General features: G+C 46.4%; 1 protein-coding gene across 3 annotated transcripts; it reads left to right on the top strand.

Annotated features, from left to right (window-relative positions):
- Positions 1 to 259: 259 nt before the first annotated feature.
- Positions 260 to 15514, top strand: DIPK1C (divergent protein kinase domain 1C). 3 transcript variants are annotated; one of them, XR_008576136.1, is made up of 5 exons: positions 260 to 531; positions 5880 to 6557; positions 10433 to 10597; positions 11153 to 11763; positions 15319 to 15514. XR_008576136.1 is itself a non-coding variant. In XM_054818649.1 (4 exons), exons 1-4 carry the CDS (start codon positions 349 to 351, stop codon positions 11366 to 11368), a joined length of 1242 nt encoding a protein of 413 aa, XP_054674624.1. In that variant the 5' UTR covers positions 260 to 348; the 3' UTR covers positions 11369 to 11774. The 3 variants fall into 3 exon arrangements, 1 of the variants encoding a protein (XP_054674624.1); XR_008576137.1 differs by lacking the exon at positions 260 to 531 and adding an exon at positions 4945 to 5029; XM_054818649.1 differs by lacking the exon at positions 15319 to 15514 and having other exon boundaries at positions 11153 to 11774.
- Positions 15515 to 15935: the final 421 nt, after the last annotated feature.

Here is a 15935-nt window from a genome sequence, read left to right as displayed (position 1 = left end):
CGGCGGAACTACGTGGCTTAAATTCAAAAGGGGCGCTCCGGGCTCCGTAAGGGCAGCACCGGCCCGAGGAGGGGGCGGCGGCGGGGGCGGGAGTGGGGCCGGGGCCGCGGCGGGCAGCCCGGCGGCGGACGGGGCGGGGGGTGAGGGGGGGGGAAGTCCCCACGCCCCGGGGCCCGGAGCGGCGGCGGGGGGGCGGCAGCGGCGGGGCGGGGGGCGTTTGGCGATGGGCGCCGGCGGGGAGCGGGACAAGCGTGCGAGGGGGGGAGCGCGGCGCCCACCGCCGCCACCGCCGCTCGCTCGGGGCCGCAGCGGCTGAAGCGGCCGCCCGAACCCAGCCCGGGCGCGACGATGAGGGGCATCCCGGGCTTAAAGAGGCTGCGGCTCAAAATCTGGCGGCGATGCACCCTGGTGCTCCTCCTCCTCTGGGCTGCCTGCTGGATGGTGGTGAGCGCCTTGCTGTTCCTCCTCCACAGGAGCGTCTTCTCCGAGCGCTGCACGGACGAGAAAAGCCACCGGATCCTGGCGAGGCTGGTACGTGCCCCGGCGGGACGCGGGGCATCCCCCGGGGGCTGCCCGGCCTGACAAGGCGCCGGGAGTCCCTCAGGGCTGCGAGGAGCCGAGCACCCGCTTTCGGCCGCGCCGCCGGGGCGCTCCTGCCCGGCTCCGTCCCGCCGGAGGTGCCGCATCACCGGCCCGTCCCCGGTGCGACCGGGCGGGCGGCTGCCGGCGGCCCCGGGGCTGCCCCGGCGGGCAGGCGGCTGCCTCCCTCCCTTCCCGGGGCGAGGGCAGGTGCAGGCAGCGGGCCGGCTCCGGCGTGGGGTGCGGGTGCGCTTCCCAAGCGCTTTGCAAAGGGCAGCTCGGCATCCCGCCCGCTCCGAAACGGGGGAAACCTTCCTCCGGTTTTGGTTTTTTTATTTATTTAGCCGAAAAGGTGATTGTACAAAAGTCGTCTTTCAGAAATGCTACGCAGGTTGTAACGCCTCCTTTACGTCCGGCGGGGGCTGGCATTTAAGATGCAGTTATTAAAAATTCAAGAAAGGATTTGTGAATATTCATTAAAATCTCCCTTAAAAACTAAAAATAAAAGAAACAGCTTTAGAATCATGTAGGAAACACTTCGAGAAGAGGAGCAGCGTGGGTTAATGCTTTGAGTTTAATTTTGTTTCTTCATTAAGGTATTTAAATAATCTATTACTGCAAGCAAAAACTGATCACAGATTTTCCCTAAATTCTGTATAATCAAGGAAGAGAAACTATAGGCAGTGGTCCTGACAGCGTGTTTTTAATGGCAGCGAGATCCAGTTCCTTTACCCCAGCAGTCAGCTTGAAGTACAGCTGAGCTCAGGATCGCAGCTGAAGGAAGAAATCCTGCCTGCTCCTTACGCGGCTTGGAAGAGCCCAAAGGTATGGAGGTGCAAGGAGCCGCCAAGCTCAGGGAGGTCCAGGCCCTTGCCATCACCCTTGCCAGGAAACAGATGGACAGAGACTTGTTGCTGCTCTTCAGTTTGGAGAGCATTAGGCATGACTTCAAAAGCCCAGGCAGGGATTGGGTTTCTGGCACAAGCTTGGAAAGTTGTCGCTATTTCTGTGTGATAGTTCAGTTTCAGATCCTCCTTCCAGAGGAAGAGTAGCTGAGATTGCTGTGCTCATTGTTTCCGCAGGTGAATCCTCATCTCTTTGCTTAGGTCAGGCTCCAATAGTATCGTTAAAGTTTGTAAGTGCCAGTTTTCCCAGATGACATTAGAAAGGGATCGTCCTTCCAGTGGAACGATTAGAAAATGAGCTCACCTTCATCAGCCCTGAAGTAAGTCTTTACGCATCCGAGCATAGCATGAGTTTTGCGGTTATGGAAAGTGCAATTGATCTATGAAACAAATAATCTGATAGCTCAAGTCTCACGTCCTTTATTAAGCAAAATTTGACTTCCAAGAAAAAATATTCTGTCATATTTTCAGTATGAAATAAGATGAGCTATTTTAAGTAAGTGGGTGAAAATTGCATGGTTGTATACCCTTGCAAGCGATATTTCTGAAGGTTTATTTCCTTCTGAGTAAAATGTACATCTGTGCAGGTGCGTACAGCATTGGGAAGCCTGAAGTAGCACCCGGCATTTTGCAGAGACCAGCTTTAACTCTCCAAAAAACCACTTACTCTTTCCTAACACTGGTCTCATCTTCATTTACACCGAACACGCTAAATCGTAGTGATCAATTTCTTTTTTCTCTGGAGAAATTAATGAATTTTGATGCCTCCCAAAACCTTGCTCAGGATCGCATTTACATAGGAGAAGTACTTGTTAACAAGGCAGGACTCAGTCTCAGGCCTGATCTACATAAAGTGATGGTGATACAGTAAGTTATTTCAATTTCTATAAATCCTTATTGGGGTTTATGTTAATTTAACCTTTTACATGAATTTAAGTCCAACTTTTTAAACTTATCTTGATAAGTGTACAAAGGATATTAAAATTTATGTAGCCAATTTTAAACAGAAACAGGTGAGCAAGTCCAAACCATGCTTGTGCTTGCATTTTTGTGTAGCATAGCTGTTCTTCTAGAAGGCTTTTGGCTTAGCATCACTTTCATATTTTAGTTTAAAAAATCTGGCACTTAGTGGCATTCAAAGGATGCTCATTAGGTAGATTTAAAACTATGTCATTGACAGATCTCAAAATGCAGTCATTGAGACAGGGATGGCAGTGTGGAGGACCATTTCTGGAAGATTTCTTTGCGGAATTGATTCTTCTTTTTATCAGCAGCCATCATGGTGATATGAAATCTTGTACGGTAAAGTTTGCAGTTAGTACAAAGGTTCCTGGGTTGGTAAATAATAAACAGACCATCTTTTCATTGCAGGAGAATCCGAATCAGCTAGTTAAATGTTTTCAGTCCACCAAAATGTGTTTTAATACAGTAAAATGCAAGTTAGTACACTGGGGAGCACAAGAGTACAAGCTATGCCAATAGGATGGAAGACTTGTAAAACTGTATGACTTTGGAAAGAACATAGGGGTCAAATAATTGCTTCAACATGAACTACCAGTGTAGACTGTGCCTAAAAAGCTGAGATGGTCTCTGAATGTCTTCAAAAAGGAGAATTAGGGAAGGGCTGTTGGCTTTCTTTGTGGCACTGGACAACAGCGTTCCGTCTGATGTCTGTGCTTCTAAGGATGGCAGAGGAGAAAATGGAAAGAAGAAACAGGGAGGGAATAAAACCACAAAAATCATCCGGGGGCTGAAAAAAATAAGGATTATAGTGGGAGGGCTGGGGGGCTAAGCTTACTTAGTGTACTATGCTTATGGCAAAACATAAAACACTAAAAGTTGGAATAATGGGGGGGTGGGGTGGGTAGTGAGGATGTGAAGGTGCAGTCGGTCTCTGTTGACTGTCCAGGTTATAATGAACAGGAAACTGAGGAGATTTTTAAAGCCATTGAGCTACTCACAACTCACTACGTTCTGTGAGTAGAGAGAGACACACCTTGAAAATTGTACAAACTTCTTGATTGCTTATTTGAGGAAGCCTTTTTGAAATTTTTGCTTGCATTGGTGACCAGCAGATAATATTACTTCTGGAAGGCTGATCTGTGTTTCATCACTGTGAGACCAGGAACTCCTTGATCACGTACTCTTTCACAGATCCCGGTTTGCAAAACACTGTGCAAGTTCAGTGTTAGAAGAATCCGATTCAGAGACTGTTTGTCAGATACTAGGTTAATAATCAAAGATTTTTGGGTTCAACTGGAACAGCAGACAAGTCCTAAACAGCAGCCACATTAAAAAATGACCCATCTCCTGTGTCTGGGAAATGTGAGACTGGTTTTTCCACAACTACTTTTTCTCATCGATGCCATTAAGAATGACGTGGTGGCAACACAAGAAAATAAGCTGCATGTTCGCATGTTTGACTGCAGGTCTTCTGGGTATGTGTTCTTTCTAGATGCAAGAGGTCCGTGCATATGGACCATCTAAGAGCGAACTTCATGGACCACAGTAAAGTTGTCCACGGGGCAAGTGTTCACCCATGTGGCCCCAATTGCAGGAGTAAGTCCTATATTCTCTTACTGTAGCAGAAGCAGAGTTAGGTTGTGGTCTTCTCAATAGGAGAGTAATGATTTTAAATGTGATTATACGTATGCTCCGAAGAAAACCCCCCAAATTCCTTCTGTTTGTAATCTTCTTGCTAAAATCTTTTAGAGTTCCGCATGGTGAGAACTGCTAAACTACTTCCGTTAAGAAAATTACATTTCCTACTTAAAAAGGGAAAATAAATTTGTGTTACATTCATAGAAGTAGATTTCCAAAAGCAAGAACATTGATCTGTGTGCTCTGAAGTCTGCAGACAGCCCACTGAGTCTGCTTGACCATCCTGACGTGGATGTGGATGCAGACGTGTGTGTTTCACACATGTACATCGCCCTGGACTCAGGGTCAGGACGTTCACGCCAGAGTTTGCCTACCTGGCTGCTGGCATTGAATGTTCTCATTTCGGCTGGGAGAACGTAAGAGTATAAATAAATTTTATGCCTGTCTGAACTGCCCTCAGTGGACTGTTTTAATCAATTTATCATCATTCCAGGATTTTGGACTTAATCCTGCACCCATTCCCCAGTGTGTTGTTTAAGGTTGGACTCTGAACGTTGCCCGGCATCAGAATGTATTCCTCTGGTGCACACCTCAGAGACTGTCCTAAGAAAATACATCTCTTGAATTTTATGATCGTGTTTCTTGTGTATGTAACAGCAAGTCACAAATGAAGTGGGGGTCAGGGAGCTGTTGCAATCACTCCACATGCAGGGGGAACTGCCAGCTTGTTTAAATGAAGGTTCAAATGCCAGAAAGCAATGAAGAAGGCTGACACTGTCGAGCTGCCTCCCAGATGTTTGGCTTTCTACACCACTACAGTCTATTCCCGTTTCACCAGAGACCTCTGAGCATCCCCTCTACTGATTCACCCAAAGCAGTCCCTGCAGCTGCACTTCTGAATGCCCATAGGAATATATTGACTGCCTACGCTTTTGGAAGTGATGGTATGGAAACAATTATGGGTTGAGGGAAGAACTGGTGAGGGAATCCTTGTATTTCTCGTATGAATTTGCAGTGACCACTTAACTATCAAGCGGCAGTTCCCATGTTTCCATGGGCTGAATTTCTTCCATTTAAAAAAAAAAAAAAGTATTTAAGCAATTCATATTAAAATGTCAGTCCTGATAGTTACATATAAAACCTCAAAAAGTCATTTTGTCCTACAGCATTTACATATTTAAAAATTCTGAAAGTTCTTGGTCCAAGAGGCATTGAGCACAACCTGTGTGTTTCCTGGTAGGGCAGAAGGAGGTTCTTACAGCTTCATTCAGGGCACGTTGAGTGCAAGGCTGAAACACGCAGGGTTGTGGAAGGTCCCAGCAATTCAGCTACCTAGGGATTTTCCTGTAGTTGAAGTGGGAATGTCTAAGTTATGCTGCCCTGAACCTTCCAGAGCAGTCCTTCATAACACTGGAAGTTCTCTCCTGTGCCTTAAAGTGTTACAGCCCAGAATCTCACATAGTGCAGCCAAGTGCGTTCAAAGCTTGTCTTACTGAATTCATATGTGGCAAGAACTTAAGAGTAACAGGTCATATAGTCCATTTCCCTGCCCTGCAAAAGCCTGTCCTTTACCATCCCAAGAATCCCTGTTTGAAGCAAGACTACCCCCTAGTAAAAGGTCTCTAGAGGCTTCTGAAAAACAATTGGATAACCCAACAGTTGTAGGTGTGTGCTTGTGGTACCATGACTGCTGCAAGCCTCTCGAGCTTAGGACTGTTGCTGATTCTTTGCCTTTCTTCTACATGGTCCATGGGTGTATGGTCCTGCTATCAATATTCTGCTCTTTCCCTCCAGTGTCTTGACTACAGCAGCGGAGCCCTGACTGGCGACCTCTGTGAGGACCTGTGTGTGGCACAGAAGCTGGTGTACAAACACTGCCTTTACTATGACAGAGGTAAGAAGGTCATCCAGGCTGACTGGAGAGGCCAGCCCATCATTCTGAAATCCAAAAAGGAAATCTTCTCCAGCTACCAGCATCTCAGTATGCTAGAGGAGGTGGAAACACAGGATATTCCTGAAACAGAGCTTCTGCTGATGGTAGCCTTGGAGGTCAAAAATGTCCTGGGGCTAGAACTGTCTAACAACACCATGAGGCCCCTGTGGACAAGGAAGAAGGGACCACGTTGGAAAGCACAGGTGGCCAGCATGTGGTCCTTGCTCCAGCAGGAAGAATATATCTACTTCAGTTTGCTGCAGGACCTCAGCAAACACGTACTACGAATTATTGGCTCTTGTGGACACTTTTATGCTGTGGAGTATCTCACAGCCGGACATGCCTGGCACAAAACTCTTTTTCCCTTGGAAAATGTGGTTGGTCCCTCCCTTTCTGGCCACAGAAGCAGGGTGAGAGCCATCATTGACATTGCACTCAGCTTTCTGGACATGGTGCAGCATTTTGATAATGATTTCTCTCACCGACTTCACCTGTGTGACATCAAACCAGAAAACTTTGCTATCAGGCACGATCTCACGGTAAGTTGGGTCTTTGGGATGGTGTTGCAGCAATTTGGGGTCAAATTCTAGTCTGAAAATGGCTGTGTCGAAATGATACTTCCCTCCTTGTACAGCTTTTGGCCAAGTTTTTGCAAAACCAATGCATTTATAAGTGACCAGGGAGCTTCTCTACTGCTTTTCATCTCCCTAATGTGTGCAGCCATGTTTCAGAGAGCTAGATCCTGCTGCTTGTTTGGAGAACTCTTTGCTCAGTTCTGATCTGTTTCACCTCCTCAAAGGCACCGGCACCAAGAGGGTCTCTTGGATGTGGTGAGGGATACCTCCTGAAAGGCAAGGAGATCTCAAAGGCTGTAAATGAAGCTGTAATTTGAGTCATGGCAACTACTTTTGGTAGTGATGCTGAAAGAAAAAACTTGTTTGAATTTGAAAGCTAAGGCTGAATTCTCTGACCTGGCACAAGGGGAACTCCCCACATCCAAACACGTACATCTTTGTGCTTTAGTGTTCAGCTTATCTGCTCTGGAAACGATCCAAGGACAGTGACGTGAGACTCCCTGGTACTGTTACCATTTGATTTTTTTTTGTTCAGCTGTAACTCAGACCTGAATAGCTATGCGTGTTTTCTAAGTAGCGATGTAGCTCAGCACCGCATTGCTGAATGTATCTTGCATTCATTCTGTGGACAGAATCCACTGGTTTTGGTGGGAATTGTGCGTACGTACTGGAAGCACTGTGCAGTAAGTAAATGTTTGGACCAGGCTCGCAATTTGCAGCAACACCAAGGGAGTTTCTGCACTCTGAGGGAACATAAAGCATTTTCGGGGACTTGAATGCTATTCTCGATACTCACTGAGTGTTAATATAACCCTCGCATCTTCAGAGCACTAGGCAAACATTGCCTAACTGTATAACCATTAAGAGCAATTAGAGGGCTTCCCCTTCACCCTTCCCTTCCCTCCCACTGTTTATTCAGGTGCAATACAGCAGCTGAACAGGGAATGGGTGAGGAGCTACAGCAAGAAACTAAACCAAGCCTACCAGTATTTAGGCAAAAAGTGAGGTACAGCAGGGATTCCTCAAGGCAGGCTTTGCCCATCTTTTTCAGTTACGCAGGGCTGTGACTGCATGTGGCTGAGCTCACACCAGAGCATCTGTTTTACAGCCTGCTTACAGGAAAAGAGGTTTCATTTAGGAAAAGAGAAAGATTGTTGGATGTGTCTTCCTTTACGAGTCCTCTTGGTGAGGCTTGCTTCTCCAGGATCCTCTCATGACTTCTGGGGTCTAAGGAGACAGCAGTCACCTTCTGGTATAGCAAAGTACTCTGATTTAGTATTTTCTAGAAGAATTCATTTTTTTTAAAAAAAAAAAGTGAGTTGCTGTTCACATATGGTTCTCCCAGTTGTACATTACTTACAGCCTGTTGGTATCATCTGTTATCGCCCCACTGGGCTGGGAGACAGGAGATACACACAGTCAGAGAGCTGCAGGGGGTTGGGGAGCAGAGCTAGCCTCTGATCGGTGAAGAAGGAAGGAGAAAAGCAGAAACTCTAGGTGTTTTTATCAACCAGTTCCAGAACAGGGACACAGCAAGGCAGCCTCTTTTTTTGTTCCTCATGTTTGTTCTAAGCAATTTTTTCACTTGTTTCTTGTGCTTTGTATAGGATAACAGCAAACACTCATAATAGTACCACTGTTCCTCATCCCAGTAAGGAGACTGCTAATGCCCAAAGACACGTGCCTGGAGTGGAATAGTTTTAGTCTGAGGATTATTTTCAAATGGTGGGGATAAGCCTCCAGCCCTCGCTCCGGCTGTCACGTGCTGCTCCTGCAGCATGGAGGGGACAGATCACTGCCTGGTAGATCGTCCAGGGGAATTTTAAGCTGCCATGGAACTACATAAGGGGCAGAGTTGGAAGGAGATCTGGGTGAATACACAAGTGCTCCGGGAGAGCTTCCTATTTTACCAGCACTGCAGAGAGAACTAGAGAGATTACAGCACCTTAAACATGACTTTAAATCAGGTCACGAGACAAGTTGGGTCCTTCTTGTATTTCCTTGGGTACTTTCATCATCAATTACAATCCTAACAAACCCCACCAAAATGTAGCTGTTTATAGGTAGAGTGTCACCCAGATCTATCTTCACAGGATCTGGCTGGATGCCCACACATTTTTGTAACAGATAAACTTCAGTGAAACCACTGAACCCTCTGGCAGCCGCACGTTTGGGAACCAGGGCTGTTTTTCCTAGCAGAGCAATCGATCAGGTTGTCAAAGGTGCTCAGCGCTGGCAGAGACCCCACGAGGGAGCTGCTGCAGTGACCCTCGCTAGGACTGGGGAAACCCTGCACCGCTTTTACTGTCTCTTCTCCGAAGAAGTGAACAGCAAAACTGCAGAAAGCTTAAGGAAGTTAAAGGAGAAAAGAAAAAAAAAAAAATGCCTGTCCAAACGTGTGAAATTCCTTAGGCTACATCATCATTATCAAGGTCTCCAAGAAGTTTTAAAATACTTCAGTTTTTAAGCTGTGCCTCATCTTTTTACGATTTTCCCTGGGGAAAAAGAAGTAAAATAAAATGAAGATTAGACCTCGCTCTTTCTTTTGCCTGTGGAAGGTTTATTTGGCCTTCCACCAGACCAGACATCTTTAGTTCCTGGGGTTGATCCAGCTGCTGCTCCAGCCACGCAGTTCAGCTTCCCCTGTTATTTGGGAGGTCGAATCTTAAAAAATGAGACCATCGTTTGAGCCCCAGCTGAAACTAGGACATCAAGTAACTCTGCTTTGCCTGGGTCTCAGATGTTTCCCTCCATGAAAATGTGTGTCAGCTGCTGCAAGGGAGAGTCTCAGACCCTGACTGTCAAGTATTAAGCGCAGCTCTGAACGTCCGCTGATTGCTGCATCCGTGGCGCTGAAGGCAGGCTGCGGTCACTGTGGTCACCCAGAGTTTGTCTCATGTTAAGCAGCTGCCATCCCATTACTGGCTTCCTTTCTCTCCCTGTTTATTGCTGTGATTTTTTCAAGTGAAGTATTCATGGGTGGAACGAGGCTGGCAGAAACTGAGACTACAGCCCGTCACTCCCAGAATGGTTTCAAACCTAGCACAGGCACAGCTCTGCAGACCTCTGTGCTGCGTATTCGCTATTTTGCGAGCCTTGCGTCGGGGCAGGAAAACTGATTGATCCCTTCAGTCCTTGCCTTTTCTGCTGACACCAGCTGCTGGCTGGGCTCTGGTATGAGCCATATTTCTGGACAAGCAGGACAAGAACCATGCAGAATAAATGAGTGACACCATTGCAAATAGGACTGGGCGAAGCCAGACCCAACTTTCAACAACCTCAGGGATCTCTTTCTACAGCTGAACAGATGCAAAGCCACTGAATGCAATGGCAGGTTTGCAGGAGCTGTACCAGGTGCAGGTACTTCTGTGCATCCCACTGCTCCTCTCCACAACGATAAAGTCAGGGGTTTAGTCTGAATGATGAATTTGAAGTGATACTGTGTGGCTTGCGGATAATTTTGCACTATCATATCATTAAAAGGTGGAGATGCCATCTGCATAAGCCGCAACACGTAGATCAATCTTTAAGTCGATCCTGGTTTAAGGCAAATCAACCCAGTTGACCCCAAGGACGCGTATTGTCCACAAATAATTTTCCCTTTCCTGGTGTAGTAAGCATTGGCTGGTTTTGTTTAAAAGGTGGTATTCATAAGACTACTGCAGCTCAGTTAAGAGAAATTAAGCCCTTTCATTGTGATCCCAGTTCCCCACTGGCAGATGGTCTCAGCACAGCATTTCCAAAGGCGAGCAGCAAGGAACGCTCGCTCAGCCCTGTCCCGCAGGCTGTGCCGTGCCAGATCTGATGGTCTGATGCTCTGATGATGTTTTGATCCACAGGTGGTGGCCATCGATGTGGATATGGCCTTTTTTGAACCCAAAATGAGGGACATTCTCGAACAGAACTGCACAGGAGATGAAGACTGTAATTTTTTTGATTGCTTTTCAAAATGCAATCTGAAAATCAGAAGATGTGGAGCACAGAGAGCCAATAACAACTTGCAAGTGAGTAGACACAGCTGCTTTATGCATCCATTTCTTTTAAAATCACATTGACTATAAAATGCATGGTATGTACTAGAAGACTGCGAGATGAAGACAGTCAGGTTTTTAAACGTGGCCACAGAAGTGTCAGTTCCATTCGGAAATCCCATCCTGAAGCATGCAAACAGACCCTAATATTCAGTAGCGTTTATTTGCCACGTTTTTGCGTAGCTGTTAGCCCAATGCCTCAGACATGAGAGTGGAGGAAGTAGGGGCAGGGGATTAGCATTACTGTCCCCACTAACGGGAAAGTCGTGGCTGTCCACGTGTAAGCAGTGGGGGGGTTTGGCTGCGATTCTCCACTTGCTATGCAGAAGTGCAAGAGCAGGCTGAGAAGAAGAGGGGATGCCTCAGCTAGAGCGTAGCGTTTGTGGATGCTGCTGTTCTATACTTTCCTCTTTGGATGGCCGGAGGCATTTTGGATTCCGGTGACATTTTGCTACAGTCCTAGAGAAGCAGCAGGGCATTACTTGTAGCCCCTGAAAGACCACAATCTGCTCTTTTTCCTTTCCTCAGGTAATCTGTGACAAAATATTCCGTCGCTGGTTTTCCCCAAATCTCAGAGGACCGTTGGTTTCCTTCCCCCTGCAGCTGCAGCTGCAGAAGGCCGTGCAGGAGTGTGCCGAGCCGGGGCGCGTGGACGCTGCCGGGCACCAGAGGACTCTGAAATCTCTCTCCGAGCTATACCAGCTGCTTCGGGTGACTCAGCGAGAACTGCAAAGGGCAGAGTAGACACAAAAGGCAGAACTGCAAGGGCCACATCCCAGCCGCTGCTAAGGGACACCGTGTGCCAGGCAGCCTGTGTTTTCTTTCTCTCTCTCTCTTTTCCATCCCTCCTACCCGCTGTATTACATTTACAGTGCAGAGATTGGTTTTCTCCTATGCTAATGAAATTCGTGGCTGCAGGTGCAGCACGTCCTGTTAATATCCTTTGAAGTGTGAAATTGTTTTACATTACCTGGATTCTGTTCTTGCTTATTTTCCGAGCTAGCGCTAGCCCTCTCCATCAGCATTCAGCACATCGTTTGCTTACCGAGAGGAGTCACTGCTCCAATAGCATCTGCCTGAGCGCTGCGGTCAGAGTGAGGGTGCATTGACGTACGGATGATGCTTTGAAGAAGAAAAGTGTAAATGCAGTAAAATTAATATCAATAATTAAAATAATGGGTGGGTGGGTGCGGATATATACGTGCATGGTGTTTGTTTTAATTTCTCTGTAGAATGAGATTTTTTAAAGCAAGGACAGTGTTCTGTGTGAAGGAACAACCGCAAATAGGGAAATGTATTGTCACATGAGTGAAGAGCTGCTTTTGTAGAAAGCAGTCCTTTCTGATGTCCCCAAATGCATTTTCTCTGGTGTGTTGCATTACCTGTGCCATAGCTAACTTTCTGGGGAGAAATTATATGAAGGTACCTGGCACTTTTCTAGAGCAAAATAATTATACCCTTGTTGAATTCTCATGTGGGTGCTCATATTCTGCAGTGGAGAGGTATGAATAATGCCACTGAATTTTCCCATGTGAACAAGCCCTCGAGCACTTGAACATCAGAGCACTTGATAAGAAGCACTCCTTTGCCAGAGAGCAGATGTACCCAGGAATGCCAACAATCTGTCCTTTGCACTGAACAGAACAATATCCAGACCTGGGGTTTTCTTGCACAGTATTTTTTAATGAACAAAAGGAATTTTTTCATAAGAATTTATTATCTTGCAGTCAGTTACATAAATAAAGATCCCTAGATTAACTTAAAATCATTAACTTTGCCTTTCAAATGTGTGAAACTATGGCTGGAGAATATGAACACATGGGTTCAGAAGACATTGCATGTATTTAGGCCCAATACTGGACGATATACCCATGAGCTGCTTTTGGCATGAAGATGTTAAAACCCCACAAACGAAGCAACAGCCTGTGACAGCCCTCAGCTCAGAAGGACTCTGCAATATTAAGACTGACAATACTGGTTTGTGGACGTGAGAAACATAACAGCACCTAATCTTTTTTATCTTTGTATCCCTCAGCCTTATGACAGCCCTGAAGTCTAAGTGAACACTAATTATACACAAACTTTGCATTTCTGGAGTGGTTCTTTAAAGTGATGTTAAAGACTGTCTGTGACCAGAAAAATGTGAGCTGCTTGGGAGACCTTGACACTTATCCAAAACTAGCTCAAATTTTCAGACTAGTGCTAGTGGATTTTTTTTTCTATATTTCTTGCAATAAACTACCATAATTTTAAAAGTCACGTAAGCCCTTGAGAAACTCTTAGCAGGGCAAGGTCGGCTGCCTTGCCTGGGGCTGTGCTGAAGACAAGCTGCTGCTAAGCCAGAACCACAGCTTGGGAGCTCCTGACCGGTAAAGTTGTGCTCAGTCTGCACTTCTCTTCTAACCAGGGAGACAGACAATATTTCAATGCTTTAAGATCATCCTTTGCAAAAGCAGGAAGGCAAAGCAGAGTAAGAAGAAATCCCAATTCCAGAAAAAGCCCTGTTACAAAATTGTGAAATCGATAAAGGAGAAAATAATTAAGGATAGAATCAGAATATGGTAAAGGGTTGGGGACAGATGAAGTAACAGGGAGAGAGAGGATGAGGAAAAAGAGATGAAGGAGAAATATGAAAAATGAAATAAAAAATATGGCCCACCTTGTGAAAACATGATTTGTGATGTAAGATTGAATAAACTGGCATTTAGTCTGAGGAAGAAGAGACCGAAGAGAAGCACAGTAACACTCTTGAGAAACAGAAAAAGGCTGATAAAAAGAGAACAGTAGTGAACAGTCCTGTCCAGATTTCCTTGATGGATATGACAAGCAATGAGCTTAAATGAAAGCAAGGAAAATTCAGGCTAGACATTTATTACAGGCTTTCTAATAGTAAGGAACAGTGGAGATATGGCACAGATCATTTGGGAAAACTTCAGTCTTCCTAAGTTGTGATTTTTAACTACAGGCAAGAGCGAGTGCCTGTCAGGAATGACGTACGTGCAGTTACACCGATGATCCTGCCTTCAGGGAGCCTTTTATCTCCAAGTCCTGTGATTCTGTTATTACCAGCTTGTGTTTGTGCTCTCGCCTCCCCCTCACAACACCCCCCCCCCCCCCCCCCCCCGAGACACAGGGAAAGGTAACTCTCCTTTACCTTACATGTGCAAACCCACGGGGGGAAGGCACAGAGATCCCCAGCTGTGCAAATGATGCTACAGAGCTGGTGGTGTGAGCAGGGTTCCTGTGTTCCCCACATGACCTCCCTGCCCAAGGCTAGGGACCCTTGCTGGGTCGCGGGTGACTCAGTATATACCCCAAACATTGCTGGGGAACCTGAAGGTCTTACACAGTATTGTTCTCTTGTTTCCTCGGTCCCAGTAATTCTTTCCTCCTTCTCAAACGTGGGACGGGTACCATCAGTGAAAAGCAAGCATCACACAGGCACTGGGTGCTTTGCAGCAGCGTTACGCTCCACCGTGGCAGGGTGCCCCTTCCCAGTTTCAGGTTTGCATTTCAGTCATGTTACATTTCTGTTGGATGTGATGTTCTAGTTTTACAACAGGTGGGAAAAAAAACATAGCGAAATGAAACCCAGTGGCAGCCAAACGTGGGTGGAATGTCACTCTGCTCAGAAGGTCCTTCTCCTTGGCAGGATTTAGGAAGGGAAGCTGCCTTTGACAGATTTCTCCAACCCCCCCAGGGCCTGGCTGCAGCCACCTCCACCTGGCAGGGACCTCCTTCCCCCATACCACCCACTTTCCCAGGTCATTAGGTTTCACTTCTTCTTTTCAGGATACAGCGAATAATCCTCAGAAACCTCTCAAGGGCGACACAAACAGGTTATTTGTACCTGGCCGGGCGTAGATTGCCTATCGCTGACGCAGCCAGCTCCGGCTGGCTTCCGTACACCTTCACCGGTGAGAGGAGAGAGGAGGAGAATCTGCCAGGCTGTGTGAACACAGGGCTCGATTCTTCGCTGCCCCCCGCGTGCCTTGTCAAGTCACTCAAACCTGGGAAACAGGAGGCAAAAATACTACCAGTGAAGCAAATGAAATACTCCAATTTATTTAGCACAGGTACCAGTGACCAAAACAGGAGTAAAAGAGTAGCCATGTCTTTATCTTCCTGGGACAAAAAGAAAAGAAAATGAAGACACTGGTTTAGTTGCTATTTACCTTAAGGAGGCAAGTGCAAACTGCAATTATTTGAGCCTGTTTTATTTTACACTTAGGTTTTTTGGTGGAAATATCTATACAGGTGTTTGACAAGGAGAACCAGGCTCACACCGGCTGGTGCTCCCTTCCCACAAAGCCCTTTTCACACTGCCTTGGCAGCACTGCCCACCAAAAATAGCCCTGCCACAACGCCATGCCCAGCTGGCACGCACCTCAGAGGGCACGGCCAGGTCAGACGGGGACTGAATGGGAGTCCTGCTGCGTGCCGATGTCTCACGTACTCAGGTTTGACAGTTTCTATCGGGAAAAGTTTGCAAGTTATTTTCTCAATTTTAGTTCATTCGTACTGAAAAGGTTTGCAAAGCAAAAAGACAAAGATCGAAATGAATCACAATTCAAAACCCAATGTTTTGTCTGGTCTATGCAGTGAAGCTTGTTAGTACCTTCAGCACTTTATGATGTTTACTTTTCATCCTGATTCAGATGAGAAATTTTATGAAAGCTCAAAATCTTTTGCAGAGACTTTTTCACCCAGCCACAGCAGTCAGATCCAGAAAAGAGGAGGTCCACACAGAGTTTTTGAAGTCACCTTTGCTTCCCAGTTCATTTCTGTGTACTGGTTGTGCTGGTAACTTGGGCTGCGATGGTTTCTGCTTGTCTTCTCTCACTTTCAGGTATCTCCAAAGCCTACTGGCATCCCTGTTTGCTATCATCTAGTTCACCGCTGCTTTGCAAAATCACAGACTGCATAAGATTCTTCACACTGTTCACCCCCTCCATATAAAAGATGACTCCTCTTATATAGATTCACTAATAGCATTTGGCTGCCCTGGGAATGGCCACTTAATCTGAGAAGTTTGTTCCCGTTCAATTGATCTCAGCCCCCATCTCTTTGCTCGGTCAGTCTGTTCCTGAATCCTTCTCGCCCTATAAAAGTGGCACTACCTCTTGATTCATTTCTACCACTTGCTGCATTAGTGCCTTGCTCAGCAAATTTCTTCCCATTTTTATGGCTGTCTGTGAAACAGGAACGGCATTAAGTCATTGTTTATTCCTTCTTTGCATCTCGCTTAGCAGCATGTGCTTCAACTCTGCAATAATCTAAATACACTGTCTGTTCCCACATTTTGCGAGAG

This window comes from Grus americana, chromosome 2, assembly GCF_028858705.1.
Source record: "Grus americana isolate bGruAme1 chromosome 2, bGruAme1.mat, whole genome shotgun sequence".
Lineage (NCBI taxonomy): Eukaryota > Metazoa > Chordata > Aves > Gruiformes > Gruidae > Grus > Grus americana.
The sequence above is the reverse complement of the archived record's forward strand: the minus strand, read 5'-3'. Positions and strand labels throughout refer to the sequence as shown.